The sequence below is a fragment of the Bombus impatiens genome, unplaced genomic scaffold (genome assembly GCF_000188095.3).
Source record: "Bombus impatiens unplaced genomic scaffold, BIMP_2.2 scf_0321, whole genome shotgun sequence".
NCBI classification, from domain to species: Eukaryota; Metazoa; Arthropoda; class Insecta; order Hymenoptera; family Apidae; genus Bombus; species Bombus impatiens.
Genome location: NT_176740.1, coordinates 795821 through 812971, shown reverse-complemented (window position 1 = coordinate 812971; position 17151 = coordinate 795821). Strand labels below are relative to the sequence as shown.

At 38.0% G+C, this 17151-nt stretch overlaps 1 protein-coding gene and 1 long non-coding RNA gene across 14 annotated transcripts in view; one reads left to right on the top strand and one right to left on the bottom strand.

The window, feature by feature from the left end:
- The window catches only part of LOC100741019 (carbohydrate-responsive element-binding protein), a 25459-nt gene extending 8314 nt beyond the window's left edge, over positions 1-17145 (bottom strand). For 3 of the 13 annotated variants that reach the window (XM_024367562.1, XM_024367563.1, XM_012385489.2), the window contains exons 1-3: positions 16985-17145; positions 12524-12893; positions 1990-2096 (exon numbers count right to left, since the gene is read on the bottom strand). In XM_024367562.1, coding sequence (XP_024223330.1) covers positions 1990-2096; positions 12524-12876 — 460 coding nt within the window. In that variant the 5' untranslated portion in view covers positions 12877-12893; positions 16985-17145. Of the gene's footprint in view, positions 1-156; positions 472-1920; positions 1940-1989; positions 2097-3141; positions 3199-12523; positions 12894-16984 lie in introns of those variants that run through there. The other 10 variants (XM_024367566.1, XM_033320657.1, XM_033320655.1 and 7 more) reach the window with 10 other exon arrangements.
- LOC117151645 overlaps positions 16119-17151 on the top strand; it is a 2370-nt gene continuing 1337 nt past the window's right edge. The window contains exon 1 of the long non-coding RNA XR_004461722.1: positions 16119-16594. This is a non-coding gene — a long non-coding RNA (uncharacterized LOC117151645). The remainder of the gene's footprint in view (positions 16595-17151) is intronic.

The following is a 17151-nucleotide window of genomic DNA, read 5'->3' as shown; positions in this document are numbered from 1 at the left end:
TTCTCAAAAAAAAAAAAAAAAAAAAAAAAGAAATTAAAAATAAGAATAATTCCTCGTTCGTTCTATAACGTAGCCACTAGCTCTGTTTTACGTCACCACTGATCCAAAGACTTTAACTTGGATTTCTTTTTAATCACCTGCTCCGCTCAACTTTACCTCGGTCGATTCCTTCGGTGCTTCGATTCCCAACAAACTTACTTTCTAACTTGGAACTTGTTTCGAAACTAACCCGAAATATTTAGGTCGACTGTTATCGGAATCGGTCTCGTGCGATGCGAAAAGCCGTCTCGATTTCCCTAAAAAATTGGAAGTCGGAAGCCGAACGGATGGAAGAAACGACGCAATTTCGCGGCGACTAAGAATTTCGAATTTTCTGGTATGACGGTATTCGCGAAACTGAAGTTTGCTCGAAAGTTTCGCAGGAACTTGCGAAGAAACCACGCTCGGTAGCCGCTGGCGGGGATTCTTTGTCACTGGCGTGTCACGTGCAAGATATTTCTTTATTGTGCACGCCACCACAGACTATCGTCTTATTTTCGCGACTGAATATCTTGAATCAATTTAATTTGGCTTTAGATTATGTTTTATCTCGCCCCACTCTTGTTTTTCGATCGTAACTGAAAAACCGTCACTGTCTTCCAAATTCTTTGCGGAATAAATTCCTCAATTTTTTGTTCAATCCTGCGATTCTCCAACCGACCAAAGATAATTAACCCTTAAAGTCTAACGACTATACCTAGCTGGCTATATCTGTCCCAGATGTACCTGGTATATTTTTGCAAGTGAAAAATTCAACGAGTTAAAACCAAGTTGAAACGTCCAGTAGCGTATTTAGGGATATAGAAAGTAGCGAGTTGTTGTATCTAAATTTGTATTTAACTAATTACCATCTAATGACAAAATCCGCAATCGTTTAATTGCCAACGCAATAGCAAACTTATCGTTTGCAGCGGTGTCTTGTAAATGAGATTGCGGCACGATGATATTAAAAAATTCGCACCAGGTGAAATTTTATTCGGCATCGTCGTCCAGGGATAAACAACGCGATCGAATGGAGAAAATAGGTACATCGGGACAGTGTAGTCTAAATTCGGAAGAAATTTTCCGCGTTACGAAAAGAGTAGTACGATACTAATATCAATATCGAGGCTTTCGCAATTTGAAATTTATCACGCTCCGGACGAGCAACTTTTTCATTTAAAATAGGAAACGATGGTTTAAGTGGACGAACAAAGGGGAGGAAGCGTTTAATTCGAAGTGAAATAACGTTTGAGCGATTCCGAAGGTTTACGAGTTTCGACTAACACAAACACTGTTTCGATTCGAATGCTCGGAAAATTGTAATGGCTCAAAATAATTTCAAACGCGATACGATTCCGATCGATAGGTTTTCGTAATCGGTACGATTTAAGATGAAACTTAACAGTTTATTTAAACGGATGGAAAACACGAGCAACGTAAAATTCTAATTTCGTTGTAAAGACGGAAGAATACAGAACGTAAGTAGGTCTGGAACGTTTTAGTTTTTCGAAAACGCGTTTCTTCTTTTCCTGGCTCGTTCTCCGACGAATACCGTGACCCTCGAACCGTAACCGTTGACCGTGACAAGTTGGCCGAGGGGAAAAAAGTTGTCGCTACGAGAAAAATAAAACTAACGATCGTCGTTATCACGGCGGCCTCGGGTTATCGCGCGAAACGATTGTTAAAGGCCTAAAAAGGTTAAAGCAAAATTTACACTTGTTTCGAGGTGTAAATGTGTCTCGGGATTCGCCTACTATTTCCGGTTATATCGCCTGTACTTCGTCTATAGATTTTTCGAAAGAATCCCACGTCTTTTATACATTATCGGCGTTAATTCGTCAAACATCCTGATCGCTTAATTTCTGATCGTTTCAACGATCTTACTCGTATTAAACATACGTTATTTTTATATTTATAGTGCATCGACGGTCGTGGTTCTGCGTTCTGTTCACACGTGCGTTTCCTTACATTGCATGTGCCAGCACCTCCATATCACGTTGTTCAGTCTAATCTTGTCCTTCCATCTCAGCCTGATCCCTTTGAACCGATTCCACTTGGGCGATGTCAATTTCTGTCTGGAACAAATTCAAATGCCCATACGTCATACCACTGTAAACCCAAATTCCCAGCGTTTGATCGACGAACCGCGTGCATTTCACACGAGTTCGCCGTTTCGTTCTACGAACGCTGTTATAGAAAATAAACGAAATATTCGTTGGACGAAGGTGGAAGATAAATTTCAATCGCTGTACTTGAGAAACTTTCTAACGATTAAAAAAAAAAAAAAAAAAAAAGAAAAGAAAAAAGAAAAAAGAATACAATTTGGTCAGAGACGATGGAAAGAACGCAAGAGAAGTTGAACAATACGTGAAAGTGAAAATGTGCGAATCGATCGTAAAATGACTCGAGCTAAAAGTTATTTACTCGAATCACCGTAAAAACAAGATATAGCCGGAGAAACATCTTAAAACGAGCGAATGTAAATGGTCGGCAAACAGCTTGAAAACTTAAGACAAGACACGAAACGCAAACACAGAGTTTATCTGCTTTTGCGGAATATAGTCGAAGCAAGTTGCCGTAGTAAGTCAGCGTCGTAGTAAAGTACTCGGCAGCTAATCGACGGAGCTTTGCAACATCCAGATAAGATTTCCAGGTCCAAGAAAGACTAATTAATCCTTATCGAGACGTTTCCTCGTAGTTTAACGCCACGATGCAACGTTTTCAGCGAATCCAATGATTTAACGTTAGTTTGCCAAATGGAAAAATGCTTTCCTACATAGACGACCTACATAGACATTACGGTGATCTAAAAGTTTCGTGGATTACGTTATCTTTACGATATGATATTCTAACGACGTTCGATTCGCCAGCGGATTTATCGTCAAGGAAGCTACGTATGTTTGTTCGAACACGGTAAACACTTTTCCGTACTTATCCCAAGGAGGAGGAGCGGGCTAAATATAAGCGAGACAGAACGACCAGCGAATAAACGAGATAGAACGAACCGAAATACCGTGGCTTTGGGTTTGCTAGATCGGAAACAACGATGACCTGTTCGTTGAAATATCCACGAGCGAGTCGAAGGAGCTTGTTATTTTCACTAATGGAAAAACTGCTTACACGATCCAATTTATGTTATCGGCGAAATCCTGCGAGGCGTAAGTTACACGAGGCACGTTTTCTCATTTTACAGCACAAATCTCGTTCTTTGTATTTTAACGATTACGTCTCGATCCTTTGTCTTCCTTTTCTTTTCCGAGGCAACGTGTATACGATTGCCATCCTGTACGGAACTAGAATCGAACGATCTACGTAAGAATCTACTGCCGGTACAAGTTTTTCGTTATCGAAGTTCGCGGCGATGTAACATCGTCGAAAAGCCAACAGCTGGAAATGGTGGTAAGATTTCCACTAACAAGCGTTCGCGTTACTACGAGTGCCGCGGATATTCTTCCTTTCTTGGCATGGGACTCTGATCAGCCGAGTCCACTGTCAGCATTTCATTTTTGCGTAGATTAAATCGATTAGATAAGAGGAGAAATAAGGACAGAGGCGACACACAGGCTGCACCGAATCTTTCCAACTTAATATGTTTATGCAATTTATTTGTGTATTTCAGTTACGGCATATCAAAGTTTCCAGTAAACGATTTATCAAATTCGATAGATAAAATTATTTTTCATTTTTCAAATATAACGTATATCATATGCGTGGCTGCTAAACGTTTGAATTTCTTCCGAGATCGTGATCGAATTACGCGAGAAAAATATCGTAATCGTAATAATAATCAGAATTGTATAATACCTCTCAGAAAGATAAAATAATGTTTGTAGAAGAGTCGCAGGCGATTAGAAAATCGTCTTGGCTCGCTTCATCTTTAGAAAAGTTATCTGCCTGATCTCGATAAAGAGCTAAGATCGACGATATTAATTAAGAAAATTTTCCAAGGAAGATTCTCTGTACGATAAAAAATGGGATCGATTAAATGATCAAATAAAGAAAAAATCCGTTGTGTGTGGTCTAATATCTGAAATAGCGATTTTATTCTCCCGAACCGTCCATTTTGTCCATTTATCAAGAATACGAAATTTAGATTCGAATCTAAGTCGATTCCTTATCGATCGGACATTTGCTACGTGGAATTATCAAATTTGATTAGTCGGATATCTCAAAATCTCATCAACACGAATCTCCAGTTTCATGGAAAAAGATATATCCAACTGAACAACTCGACGTCGAAATCTTTTCAAGCGTTAAATAATTTTCCCAAAAATGGATAAATTCTATCGCACAAGTTCAACATTAATAAAACGTCCGGATTTCTCTAGACTCTCGGCATCCGATGTAGCGGAATCTCATCATCCTCTATTAATACAACAATTAAATGGTTATCGCGTGTCGGATGAGTGCACAGAACGAATCGTCGAAAGCGTACGATAGCGAAATAACATCGAGGAATCGAGCCACTCGAACGCAAAGTCGTGTCTCGCGAAATCCACCTGTTTCTCTTTCTAAGCGCGATGAATACCATCGCGATTAATTAGCCGCGAGCATCTCGTTATCAGATAACGATTTATTTGTTCGTCGTACAGCCGATGACTCGATCTATCCGGCAGAGAAGAGCAAAGTCGATTATCATTCGTCGTTCTGTCATGGAATTTCCCTATTTCTTCTTTAGATTCACCATCGAACGCTTTCAGCTTCTTGTTTTTAATTTCGACTCTTTTACAAAGTTGCGTAATGTCAAATACGCTGTCATCCAGTATTTTTTTTTCTTTTTCTCTTTTTTTTCCTTTTTTCGAGATAAGCTGACGTATTAGGAATTTCCTGTGCTTTTTATCTTTTAGGCAAAATTGTACGACACAGACTATCGTGCAATAACGATCGAACGAAGAAAAATAAAGATGATACAAGGAAAGTAAGAGATAAAATTTTAGATTTCTCGGACATCTTAAAACGATAGATAAGGTAAACTTGAAAGTTACATGTTTTTTTACAGATATTCTTCGCAACAACATTTTTATTTTCATCGATGAACATCGCAGTCGTCGTATTACGTATCGTAACCCTAGACTTTGTCGTTGGGAAATAACGTTCGTTTTATAAATTTAAACGATCGATACTTGAATGCGATATGAAGAAGAGGAATGAAAATTCTACCACACGTTTGTAACGATTTTCTTATTAAATCTGGTTGGTTTACCAATTGAAAGATTATCATATCGAATACGACGCGACCGGTAAGAATAGAAAGAGAATTGGTGTACGAAGAATACCAGAAATATCAGGAAAGTCGTCGAAGAAGAATTCAGGAAGAATTAGAACGACTTAAAGACGCTCTGTTGTAATCCGCCTAAATAATTTCTTAATGCATCGATCGTCTTACTTTAAGAACGTACAGCAGCAGCAGAATTTTTTAATTCTACGTACAACTGATAGTTCTTAGCATCAAAACGACTCGAGAGATTCTTAAAGCTTCGTCGATATTTTCTTAACGTCGTATAAAATGCGCATTCGAGATTTTTTGAATAAAATTTGAATATCTAAGTGATTTATAACTGGTGGCGATTGTAAGACGCGGGAACATTACAACTGGGAAATGAATTCGATACGAGAACGTGTAATCTTCGTCGTAAATAATCACGTGTTTGTAATCGTGTTCCATTTGATGATGCGTGTTCACGCACCGAAGCAAAATTCCGAATTGCTCGAGTCGAGAGATTTATGCTCCCCCAATTGCGTCATTGTTACAACGAGATGCACCATTATCTATGATACAAAAATACAAAGGAGCAAAAATTCGTCATCTTCGGTGAGTCATATCGCTGTAGGTTTAGTACGGATCACGAAAGTTTGTCACATGTTCGTATATATCGAATTACACGAATCATCAGGTTCACTCGCGTGACTGTTCGGTAAGACGCGTTGTTAAGCTTCATTCAGCGGAATGTGCAACTATATACATGTACACATGTATACATCATACATATAGGCGGAAATTGATAAAAACTCGGACGATAACTGCAAACCGAGCGTAGGAAGTGAAATCGAAAGAAGCGTTTCACTGAAACAAAAGAGACGCGTAGCGAGTAGTAGGCGAACGCGACAAAGAAGAGGAAGAAGAAGAAAAAGAAGAAGATAGGAAAAATCGATAAAAGCTTCAAAACGACTGCGTCGAGAAACGGAATCGAAAGATGCTTCGACGATCGAAACGAAAGAGCCGGATAAAAGGTGGCAGACGATTACCGAGGCACAAGGATAAGGAAAAAGAGGAGAAAATGTAAAAAACAACGAGAACTTGGAAACGGGTATAGATATAGAGATCGAGAGCGAAGTTTTCCATAGTCGCAATAAAAAAGACGGACAGAGAGTAATAAACGAAGACGAAGACCAACGACGGGAAGAAAAAGAAGCGGAAAAGCGAATAAAAGCGTCGAAAGGAGTATAGCGATGGAAAATGAAAATTAAAAGAAACGAGATATCGTAATATCAAAGGGTAGAGAAAAGAAGAATACGAGGGTAGAAGAGAATCATTGAACGATATAAAGGAGAAAAACAGGGTCTCGTGCGATGGAAAAGCGAGCGTGTTCGCGCTTATATTCGCGGGGAACACTGAGCGCACGCGAGCGGTGCCTCGGTAGTCGATGACGCAGTGGCCTTGCACGATAAAAGACACGTTGTGACACACAGGCCTTTACGGTAATTTAGCTCGATTTACTTTTTCGAGTTACGCGTGTCGCGAGAGAACGGCTGCCGTGCAACCGGAGACCTGGCATGCTTCACGCTATCCCTTGCACGAGACCGTTTAGAAGTTCTCTAGCTTCCTCTCTCTGTCCTCCATCTCTCTCTCACTCCCTCTCGCTCGCTCCCTTTCTCTCTCTTATATACCTCTTTCATTCGCGGAAGTTTTACCGCAGCTTTACGAACAAATTGAGCTATTTAGCCTAGTTTCTCAAACGCGTTGAAATCTATATTTTTGAACGCTGAGTTTGTGAATTTGAAAACTTTGAAACGGGCGTATCCGGTGCACGGAGGAACTTAAAGCTATGCTTTAAGAAAATGATGGAACTTTTCGAACAAACGGAAACGAAATTGTGCGATATCTCGTGATTCTCGGATGACCGAAACAATTCCTATTTATTACGGCGAAAAACCAACTACTTAAAGTACCAAAGATTACCGACCGATCTTAAAAAAAAAAAAAAAAAAAAAATCGTTCAAACCTAATTGCATAAAGTACCTCCTGTTCAACCTACATCGAACTATATGTAAAAAAAGCGCTATTGATTTCCGTCCATTCAAACGTCCATTCAACGTCGAATAGAACGATCGCGATACCTGCTTGAATAACGCAAACACGTGGTTTACTATCGAGCAAAGAGTCGAATGGTATCAAGCAGGATCGTCAATGAACGTGTCACATATCTTATCCACATAAGGTATTTTACGGTATTTTACGGCATTTCACGGCTGGTGAATTAGGTTCGTGTCCAAGATAAGGCACGACCGCGGTAGTAAAGCGTCGAGGACGAAGAAAAATCGGGTTAACCAGTATCAAAGGCTAAAATACAGTTACCTATCGAAACTATGCAACGCTTGTTATCGACCAAGTACACTGTTTAAACACATTCAGGTACTTGCTTATTAATCACGGTACTAGATATTATTACAATTGAAACATTTATCATTACAAAGTGTGCGCAAGGTTATGAATAATAATATATGTTCATTAATGAGGTCAATTAAAATTAGCATAGGGTAATCGCTATGTAAACACAGTCGTGATTAAACCGTTCTTCCTACTTTTTAATGACACGAGCAATTAGGGAGCCGTTAAATTGCGCTATAACGGAAAAATGGTCAGATCTGATCGTCGTTTAGACGATTTCCATGGAATGCAATTTTAACGAGGTACGCAATTGCCAGCGCATTTCGGGATATCATCGCGAGTAGTTGTCTCGAAAGACGCAACGACGACGAGGTCGCAACACGTGAAACTCTCTCGAAATAATATTGCTCATAGGTTGCACTGACAACAATGACGTCATTGCGGGCAGAACCGTGGACGTAACACACTGGTCGAAGTCTAAGGGCTTCGTGAGATAAGCATTTCGACTCGATATTGTTCTTTCGATTTCTGATTCCGCGTTTTTTCTCCAGTTTCTTATTTACGTACACGATGGCGTTTCGGAGCTTTGTTTTTTTATTTTAGTAGTAGAGCAACAAAACATCTAAATGACTTTCAAATCTCACGTTATTTTTCCTCCTATTGACGTAAAACCATGCTAGTAAGCTAAATATGTAGATTACACGTACTAGGTTGAGTAACAGTCGATTCATGATTTCTTAAGCTAAAGGAACACGTAATATGAGTATTATCACTTTCGTGCGAAATCTATCCAATCAAGAAGCGCGTCATTTATTTATCCCGTTCCTCTATACTTTCATATCTTTCACGAGGAAAATATCGGATATAAATATTTTTACGATCTTTCGACGATCTTTTTCACGTTTCTCGAAAATCATGCACCGGCGAAAAACGAACCAACTTTATCACTTAAACCTGGTTTTCAAATTTTAGAACAAATCCCGACAGATCTTTCCTACTAATACTTATAAATTATACCTATCTATAATAAGTATTAACTTATTGTAAATAAACAGCCATGTCACTGCGCCACGCCAGAAAAATTACTGAAAATTCTCAACGCGAGAATTGATTGTAATTTCAACAAATAAAAAAAAAAAAAAATCTTTCCTATTTCGAGAAAAGTAAAAAGCTTCCTCCAAAAATGTGCGATATTTTTAGATCAAATAGGAGAGATTTTCAGGTGTATCGGAGATACTTTACAATGTCGAGCAAATTATTGGTCGAGTACGTCGATAAGATACAATACGATTTATCAGTCATTCTTAGACACTCGTACAACGGAAGGACAAGAGGCGTGTCAGAATTATTCCACCGATATATCTGATACGACTGCCGTCCCAGAAGTCTATCTCGCTTTCGATAAAATAACCTTTGGATTTAAGCGAAGAAAAAAAAAAATAGGCGAAAAAAATAATACATATATACCTTATCGAGCCGTTAAAGATTCAAGAAAACGGCGTTGCTTTTCTTCTCTTTTCCTTCATTTTATTCTCATTCTTTGACACGGTGAACGTGTACGCGTAATTTACGAGCGTGTTGTTCAGGACGAACGTTTACGTTGCGTCATTATGACAATAATATCACCGTTCTTCCACTGATAAAGATATATACGTCTTTTCACTTCGCGCGTCCAATTGCAGTTCCGACGTAAATCATCATCAATCGATTAACCCTTTCATCGGGAAGACGGAACAATAACAATGGAACGCTATCGGCGGAATTACGATATCAGGTTCATTTATTATCCAATCGCCGGGACGGGCTAAAATAACGATTGACCGGCTGAATAAAGTAATGCGTTTACTCTGCGTATGGCTGAACTACATCGTACACCGTTAATTGTACGAAGTTCATTTTAACGTGTCTTATTGCATTCTGTTTTCTCTTCTTCTTTTCTTTCTTTCCTTTTTTTTTTTTTATAACTCACAATAAAAACGATCTCTATCCGCAACAATAATTTATTACGCTTAATTTCCATTCGATACGTTTCAACGTTTATACTCGATATATTGCATAATTACGTAATATATTACATATAATTCTTGAAAGTAGGCAGGTTCACGATTTTACGATTTAATTACATATAACTCTTCCGTACTCCATATAATTACAGATACGCTTATAGATAAAGATTTACGAATGTTTATGCAAATTCGAATTTTTATGAAACGAAACAGACCGACTAAAGAAGAAGAAAGAGCCTAATAAGCCGAAATGATCGCTTTGCTCTTGATATTAGATATTATTACAAGTACGTATGTATGCACCTTATTATAGATATTTTGTACTTTCGTGTATAAAATACTTCGATGAAACGACGAATAGACGAAGGAATGCGGCTTTGATTATTGATTGGTTTATTTCTGATAGACCCGACACAATCATAAAGATAAGCACGCAATTGGTCGAAAGTGACAATGTACGTAGCAACGCGTTACAGTGAACAACATAGAGCAATACGGCTAGCCATGATCGTTATATGCATTCTGTGCATTTTTATACGACGATGAATTACGATATAGACTATCTTTTATAGAATCAGACTTCTGGCAATTAGAATCAGTTATTATGAAAATATGTTTCACGTTGTACATTTTCTCGTTTAGATACGAATTTTTCCTGTACAAATAATTGCCCGTAATTAACAAATTTCTTGCACTTTAATCGCAGGAATATAATTACAACGAAATCGTCGTAACAGCCGCAGAGATAAAAGATGAAGAACGATAACAAGATAGTACAATGTAACTAGCAGCAACTTCCTGTTCGTTGTTGCGAGTAATTTATAGAAACCTTCGCGTTAATTCAACGTAACATTTTTTATTTTCGTCAATGCATACTCTTCTTTTTCGAATCTGTTTTCGTCTCCGTAATTGCTACTTGTTAAATATTGTTCGTTCGAAATTATCGATTACATAAAAAGCCTTGATAAACCACGGAATTTTTCGAACGTATCTCGTTTCGGGACAAAGGTTGTTTCCCATCGGCTAGATCGCTTTAAATAGCCACATATCGCGTACAAAATCTGATAATTTCGATAGTATCGACTTACTTAGATCGATCACGTTAAAATTAATTTTAATATCGTCGCAAATTCGGGCGAGAATTTGCCGACGATCTTGCGGTCAAATTCGTGTATCCGAAAGAAATATACACGTTCTTTTCTTTTCTCCTTTTTCTCTCCAACTTTCGCAAGAGCAAGATACAACGAGATTGCGAGGCATAAAAATTGAATTACGGATAAAACCGTCGACCAAAATATTTATTTATATCCACGGGGCAGAAGTGTTTTCGCCATCTGGTCGATTCGACGTTAAAAATACTCCAAACAACGAGTCTTGTTCTCGATTACACTGCGCTCGGATTACAGGACCTCGATATCGACTGTTTTCAGATAACGCCAACTTATAATCGACACACCTAAATGGCAAAGTGACGAGAAAGACACGAAATCTAGATAAGCCTGTTTCCTCGTCCGATCTCAATAAAACGTTAGTTAGCCCGATCTAATGCTTTGGATTCAAGCGCTAATCCTCCGTAATTGATCGATAGCTCATCTAACTTTCGATAGATCCAGGCTTTCGATCGACTGATTAATCGATGCACATTAACTGGCCATTAAAAAATAAAAGATCAAATTAATTCATTTTGCTGGTGTTAAATGGTGGACGATTAGATACAAGAGTAAGAATCGAAAAGATTCGACGATAAAGCGACAAATAATTTACTCGAAAAAATATTTCCAACTGGAGGAATTCGCGCGAATTCCAAAACAACGCGAGTTTTTAATCGATTTATCGAAAGAACGATATGAAACAACAGAGAAATGTTTGTTAATCTCGATCGCTGTATCAGAGTTTGTCAGCGTGTTCGCAACATTGCTGTATTAAATTTTGCAAAATATGAACAATGATCCATCGATTACGAGTTTACTTCTTTATTTGTGCCTTCGATCGTAACATTTCCAAACGGCGAGTTAGCTCGTTTTCGTTGATCGAGAGGTGGAAAGGATTTGAAGGAAGTCTTCGCGACGGGGTTCGAACGGTCCCGTATAGGGGAAACGGAAATTGTCGCGGAGGCAGACTGTCGGCTTCGTCGAGGCCGAGTTTAATTGCGGTGTTGTCGTTTGGTTCTACGGCCTCTTCTTCATTAATTCAATTGTCCGTTATCAGGCGGAATGCCGGCGGCACGGCATTTGTCCGGTTGCCGAGCTCGAAATACAGTTCCATCGAATCTGCGCTGTTCCACTAATCTTGCGAGGGAACCGATTGCGAGAGGAAACGCCACGCATTCGCTTGCGGGTTCTTGCAAAACGTCTGAACACTTTGAAATCACGGGACTGTTACAAGACGACTACGCGACGCTTCTTTCCGCTCTATTCAATGGCACGATGGTATAAAGTTCGATTTCCCTTTCTATTGCTGAAACGCGATTTCTCACGACTTTGACGATTCCATGATCGATGGAGAGACAGATAACTACAGTATATTACGATCCATTTGTAATTTATACATGCATTACCACTCATGACTATTCGATCGATTTGAATGGATGGACATTTCTTGAATAATTTAAATACAATTTCTAGTTGGAACGGTATAATCGATATTCATTGCTCGGACAACGAATCGTATGTGTTTATATAATAGCAGCTTGGACATATTGGCTTGGCAACTAAGCGATTGCGGATTTTGTCAATACCACCTAATGTCAAAATCCGCAATCGCTTAGTTGCCAAGGCAATGGTAGAAGCGAAAGAAAGCGTAGAGATTTAATAAAAATTATGAACGATACTTGCTGGTAACCTAAGAAAACAGGCCGAAGAAAAACCGAGGGAAAAGAGAAACTCACCTGTATGCTAGCGACATGCACTGGAACAACTTGTTCAAGGACGTTTCAATGCTGAGTTGCTGAGAAGTTTTGTCGTTCGAAGAGCTAGTGGCAAATTTCTCTTGTAAAAATCCTGTGGAAGCGATAATCGCGATCTTGGCAGCTTCCTCGTCAGGCACTGGGACAGCAAGTTCATCTTCGTCGTCCTGGGCCTCCGCCTCGAAGTCAGAGACCATAAAGTGACCAGAGTGTATGGTCTCGCGAGAGTCTCGACCGCTGTTCTCTTTTCTCCCTGTCCCAGGACGATGAAAACTCTGGCTGGACGTTGTGGTCATCATTGTTAACGGCTTTCTGTACACCAGTTCGGCCTGCATCCCTCTTTAGCGCCACTCTGCGGATCACAGTCGCGTCGATACGCATTTTCACGCACATTTTCCATTTTTTAAATTTTCATTTTTTTCTCTAATTTTGTTGTTACTCCTTATTTTTTTTTTTTTAATACGAATCGCGTGTTTCTCATTAGCTTCGGATTTGTTCTCGGTCATCAATTTTTTACGATGAATATTATTGGAGATCGATAGGATTGCATCGATAAAAAATTTAAAGGTTTTGCGGTAATATGGAAAGGGAAAGAACGATACGGTTTCCGTAAAAAGTTGTTCAAAAAATTCCAGAAGTTTCTTACTTCGAATATTAACCGATTATAAATTGTAGTATGTTTGGTAAGTTGATCTGATTTCGAATTGGCGTGTGGTTTATTCAAATTACTGTAACCTAAGGCTAAGTACTATAGCATCTTTTAATATTTTCTAACTGTAAGTGAAACAATTTCATTTTTTTGGCTGTATTAATAAAAATTTAAATTTGCATAAATATTCGCAATCTAGCCACGACATGGAATTCTTAATATGGTAGCAACACAGCTTCAAAAAAAGAAGACTTAGAAAGAAAAAGGTATGAGTGGGTGATAAAGAAATACAAAGAAATCTAGAACAAGGCCGTTAACGTAAAATTTAGTGGTGTTAGTCGACCTCATTTCACAAAATCTCTCTAGGTTACAAAGTCTACATGTTCAATCCCGATAGGATGGATCCTTCCCGCCAGACACAACAAATTTATCGGACTACTGATAAGTCTACAATTCTCTATTCGACGCTTGTCTATCTTTTTCGTTTATTACTATGAACTTTGCTTCCGCTCTTTTCTCTTCTTCACTTCCGTTAACCCTGCGTCTTATTATATGCAAGAAGCTTCTCATTAAACAATTTTTTAAGTATTTTATTTTATAAAGCTATCGTTATGATTGTTACGAAGTATTTTAAGTGTAATGAAAGAGAACGTTTCCCATTGGAACACATCCTTTGCTAACGTGCGAATTCAGAGCATGTAAACAACCTTTATGCCTGGTTGAACGACCGGGAATCGTTAAAGTCGTCGTTTCGGCCGCTTATTTCCATGAAAACGTGACCGCGCGCCAGAATTTTCGATGGTCAGTGACTTCTTCGACAGAACCGCAGATATCCCCTGTCTAAAATTAAACACCACACATATTTGCAGATCAACTATCATTTACGGGCAAATATAAACAATTTTCTTTGTGTTTAAAACCTTAACTTCCTAACCACGTCATTGTTTACCGCCTTAACTCCCTTTCTCGTTCTTATGAAAAAATAAAAATTTCGATACAAAACATATTTTGGTATAATTCGTATTAATTTTTTTATTTTTACTGATTATATCGTACTCGATATAATTTGTTTTGCAGTTCGTAAATTAACAAGATTTAATAAGAAAATAATCATAAATGTAGCGTTATAAAGATACGATAACTTTATGATAAGGTAACTAGAATAAGACGCAACAATGTTAAATCGGACATATGTTTATTTTAGTAAACTTAATTTATTTTTTGTACTATAACTTACAAGTAGGAATAGTGCTCGAATTTTGTCTTTACGCATGGTAAATATAGTATAATTTATCCTTAATAAAAGGACATGTAAACAGATAAAAGGTCCCTAAATAAAGAAATTGCGTCCGAAAGGTTGGTAATCTGAGCGATGAGTTAACTCGTCTTAATAGGTTAAAGATCGTACGGAAAAATGTCACATCAATTCGTACGTCTTTTCGTAGCGTTACTTCGTCTCTAAAGCACATAAACTTTTTTACCTACTGTATGTTAGCTTTTCTTAGAAGCAAAATCCAATGAATATTAGAAAGTTGAGGTTTGATTACAATGACAGAATGAATTAACATGCTGAGCCATAACGTAGAAAACTAACACATGTAGTTACGGGTGTTGCAGAAGAACTAGGTAAGCCTAATATTTATTCATATAAGCGTGTTTTTATAATGCACATTTTTCTTATTTATACTGCTTTGTTTAAACTACATGAAGTTACATATATTTGAATAGAATGACAAAATTTTAAATTACTTGAAAACCCGCAACTTGGTTACCGACTGGCCCCAATCGTAATTCTGTAAAGTGTAAAGAATCGTGCTAGTTGTAAAAGAGTTAGCTTGAACGTATGTTCAACGGTTCGTCGATTTTAACATGCATTACCTGTTAGATACCTCTAATAAAGGTGCGTGGAAACCTTCACCGAGATACATGTTACGAAAACGTCTAACGGAAATCGAAGTCCATTTCTAATAGACATCGAATAGTGCATACACGATATCGCAAATTATGGGTTGATCCGTTATAACCGGTTTCGGGAGTAGATCTTTTTCCATTTATCGACTAGGTATTAACAGCTGACGATATATCTTTATAAACGCATTGGAATTTACCAACATTATCCACAGGATAGATGAAATACGTGCAATTATAATTTCAATCGCATGAACGTAAAATGTACTTACTACTTTTCGAACAGACGAATAAAATATCATTTAGCCGTTGATAAAAAGTTCCAAAGTCATAGTTGACAATGATCGTGATTTTACTAACATTGTTTACGGTACCACGTATTTTTTTTTTTTTTTTTTTTTTGCAATATTACGCAAGCAAGTTTATCAGGGCGGATTTCCTTTGCAACAATTCTATTTAATAAATGGCCTTAATATTCCACTATATTATTATCTTAAAAGTGTTAATGCCCTTTCACCCCGGAGTCACTTGGTATCGGTAAGGTTAACCGCTTTATCCGTTCGTATACGAAGGTTTTTTCCTTCCCCCGTGTGGCTTTAAAAATTCTGTTATATTTATAGAAAACAAAATATAATAAGCATCGCTAATATAGCTACTGAAATTTTCTTATCGTGGAAAGCATGTTCTATGACCGTAGACTCTATCGATAATCTATCTCTATCGATAAATTAGAAGAGTAGAAAATGCGCGATCGTACACGAGGATAACAAGCAATACTTTCTGACGTAATCGCGAAATACATACCATGCGTACTGTATCAAATGTTCCATTGTGATTCTATTTTGTTTAAACACTTGTCATCCCATCTTATGTATGGAAAGGCAATATTAGTATAACTGCGCGTTTCTGTTTCTGTAATCTGTATCGTTTCGCGAGGCTGGCTGTGTATCGAAGACAGAAACGAGCTTAGAGAGTTTTTATAAGACGCCAGAACTCTTTTCAAATAGGCACACCTCGATCTCTTATGTCTTATGTCTTATGCAACCATAGGTTGTATTTAGGAACTCGTCGCGGCGCAAACAAAAACATTCTGTTTCGCCCACACGTGCGCGTGGCCACGGGAAACGTGTTTTTTAGTTGGGAAAAACATGGCCGTCCTGATTACATGATAACAACAGCATATATTCAAATAGTTTGTCAGAATAACAGTATTATAAAAACTTCTACAAAACACGATAAGAATATTTTTAATCATTGTATAAGATAAACATACTACACGCTTCATTGCAAATATACGCATTAAGCAATAAAACGTAACGATCGTATGATACTTTAGATGAGAATCACGCTGAAGAACAATACTAATTTTTGATATTTCGTTTCTATGAAAATATACACAGAACGATATAGTATTTTGAAGAGTGAAGATAGATTTGGCAATGATACACGCATGGCACCTGTCACTATGTAGTATGGTTGTGAATCGAACGAGGAAAGTATGTACTGCGCGTACATTTTACTCCTTTCCTTTCATCGTGTTTGTCTATCATGGTTTAAAAGTCGCTTAGAAATTCGCTTTGAATCGTCGTCTTTATCTTACTACCCTGTGGTAGAAATTGTATCTCGCGCTTCTTATACTTTGTAACAACTAACTAAAATCTTCTTGCATAAAAACATCGATGCAATCAAAAGATCTGCATAATATAGATTCGTCATTCGCGTAGAAAAAAAATTAGTCGATGATCGAAAACATACCCAAAGCGTATGCATGATGAGGATACGTTTATTTCGTGAATAATGAACACGTATGCGTAACACAGCACTTCTTATAAAGAATCACCAGAATTCTTTATTGTCGACTTTTCTTTCTCTATCTGGCAACTCACCTCTCTTTTTCACTGCGTGTCACCACTCGTCGTTGATACGTACGCACTGTTGTAACTTGACGACGAAATTTAACGATCTCTTTGTATTAATTTTCCCTCGATCTCGACCAATATCGTCGCACTCACGCTCGCCGTCAGGCTGGGCCGCGCGGCGCCGCGCCCGGACG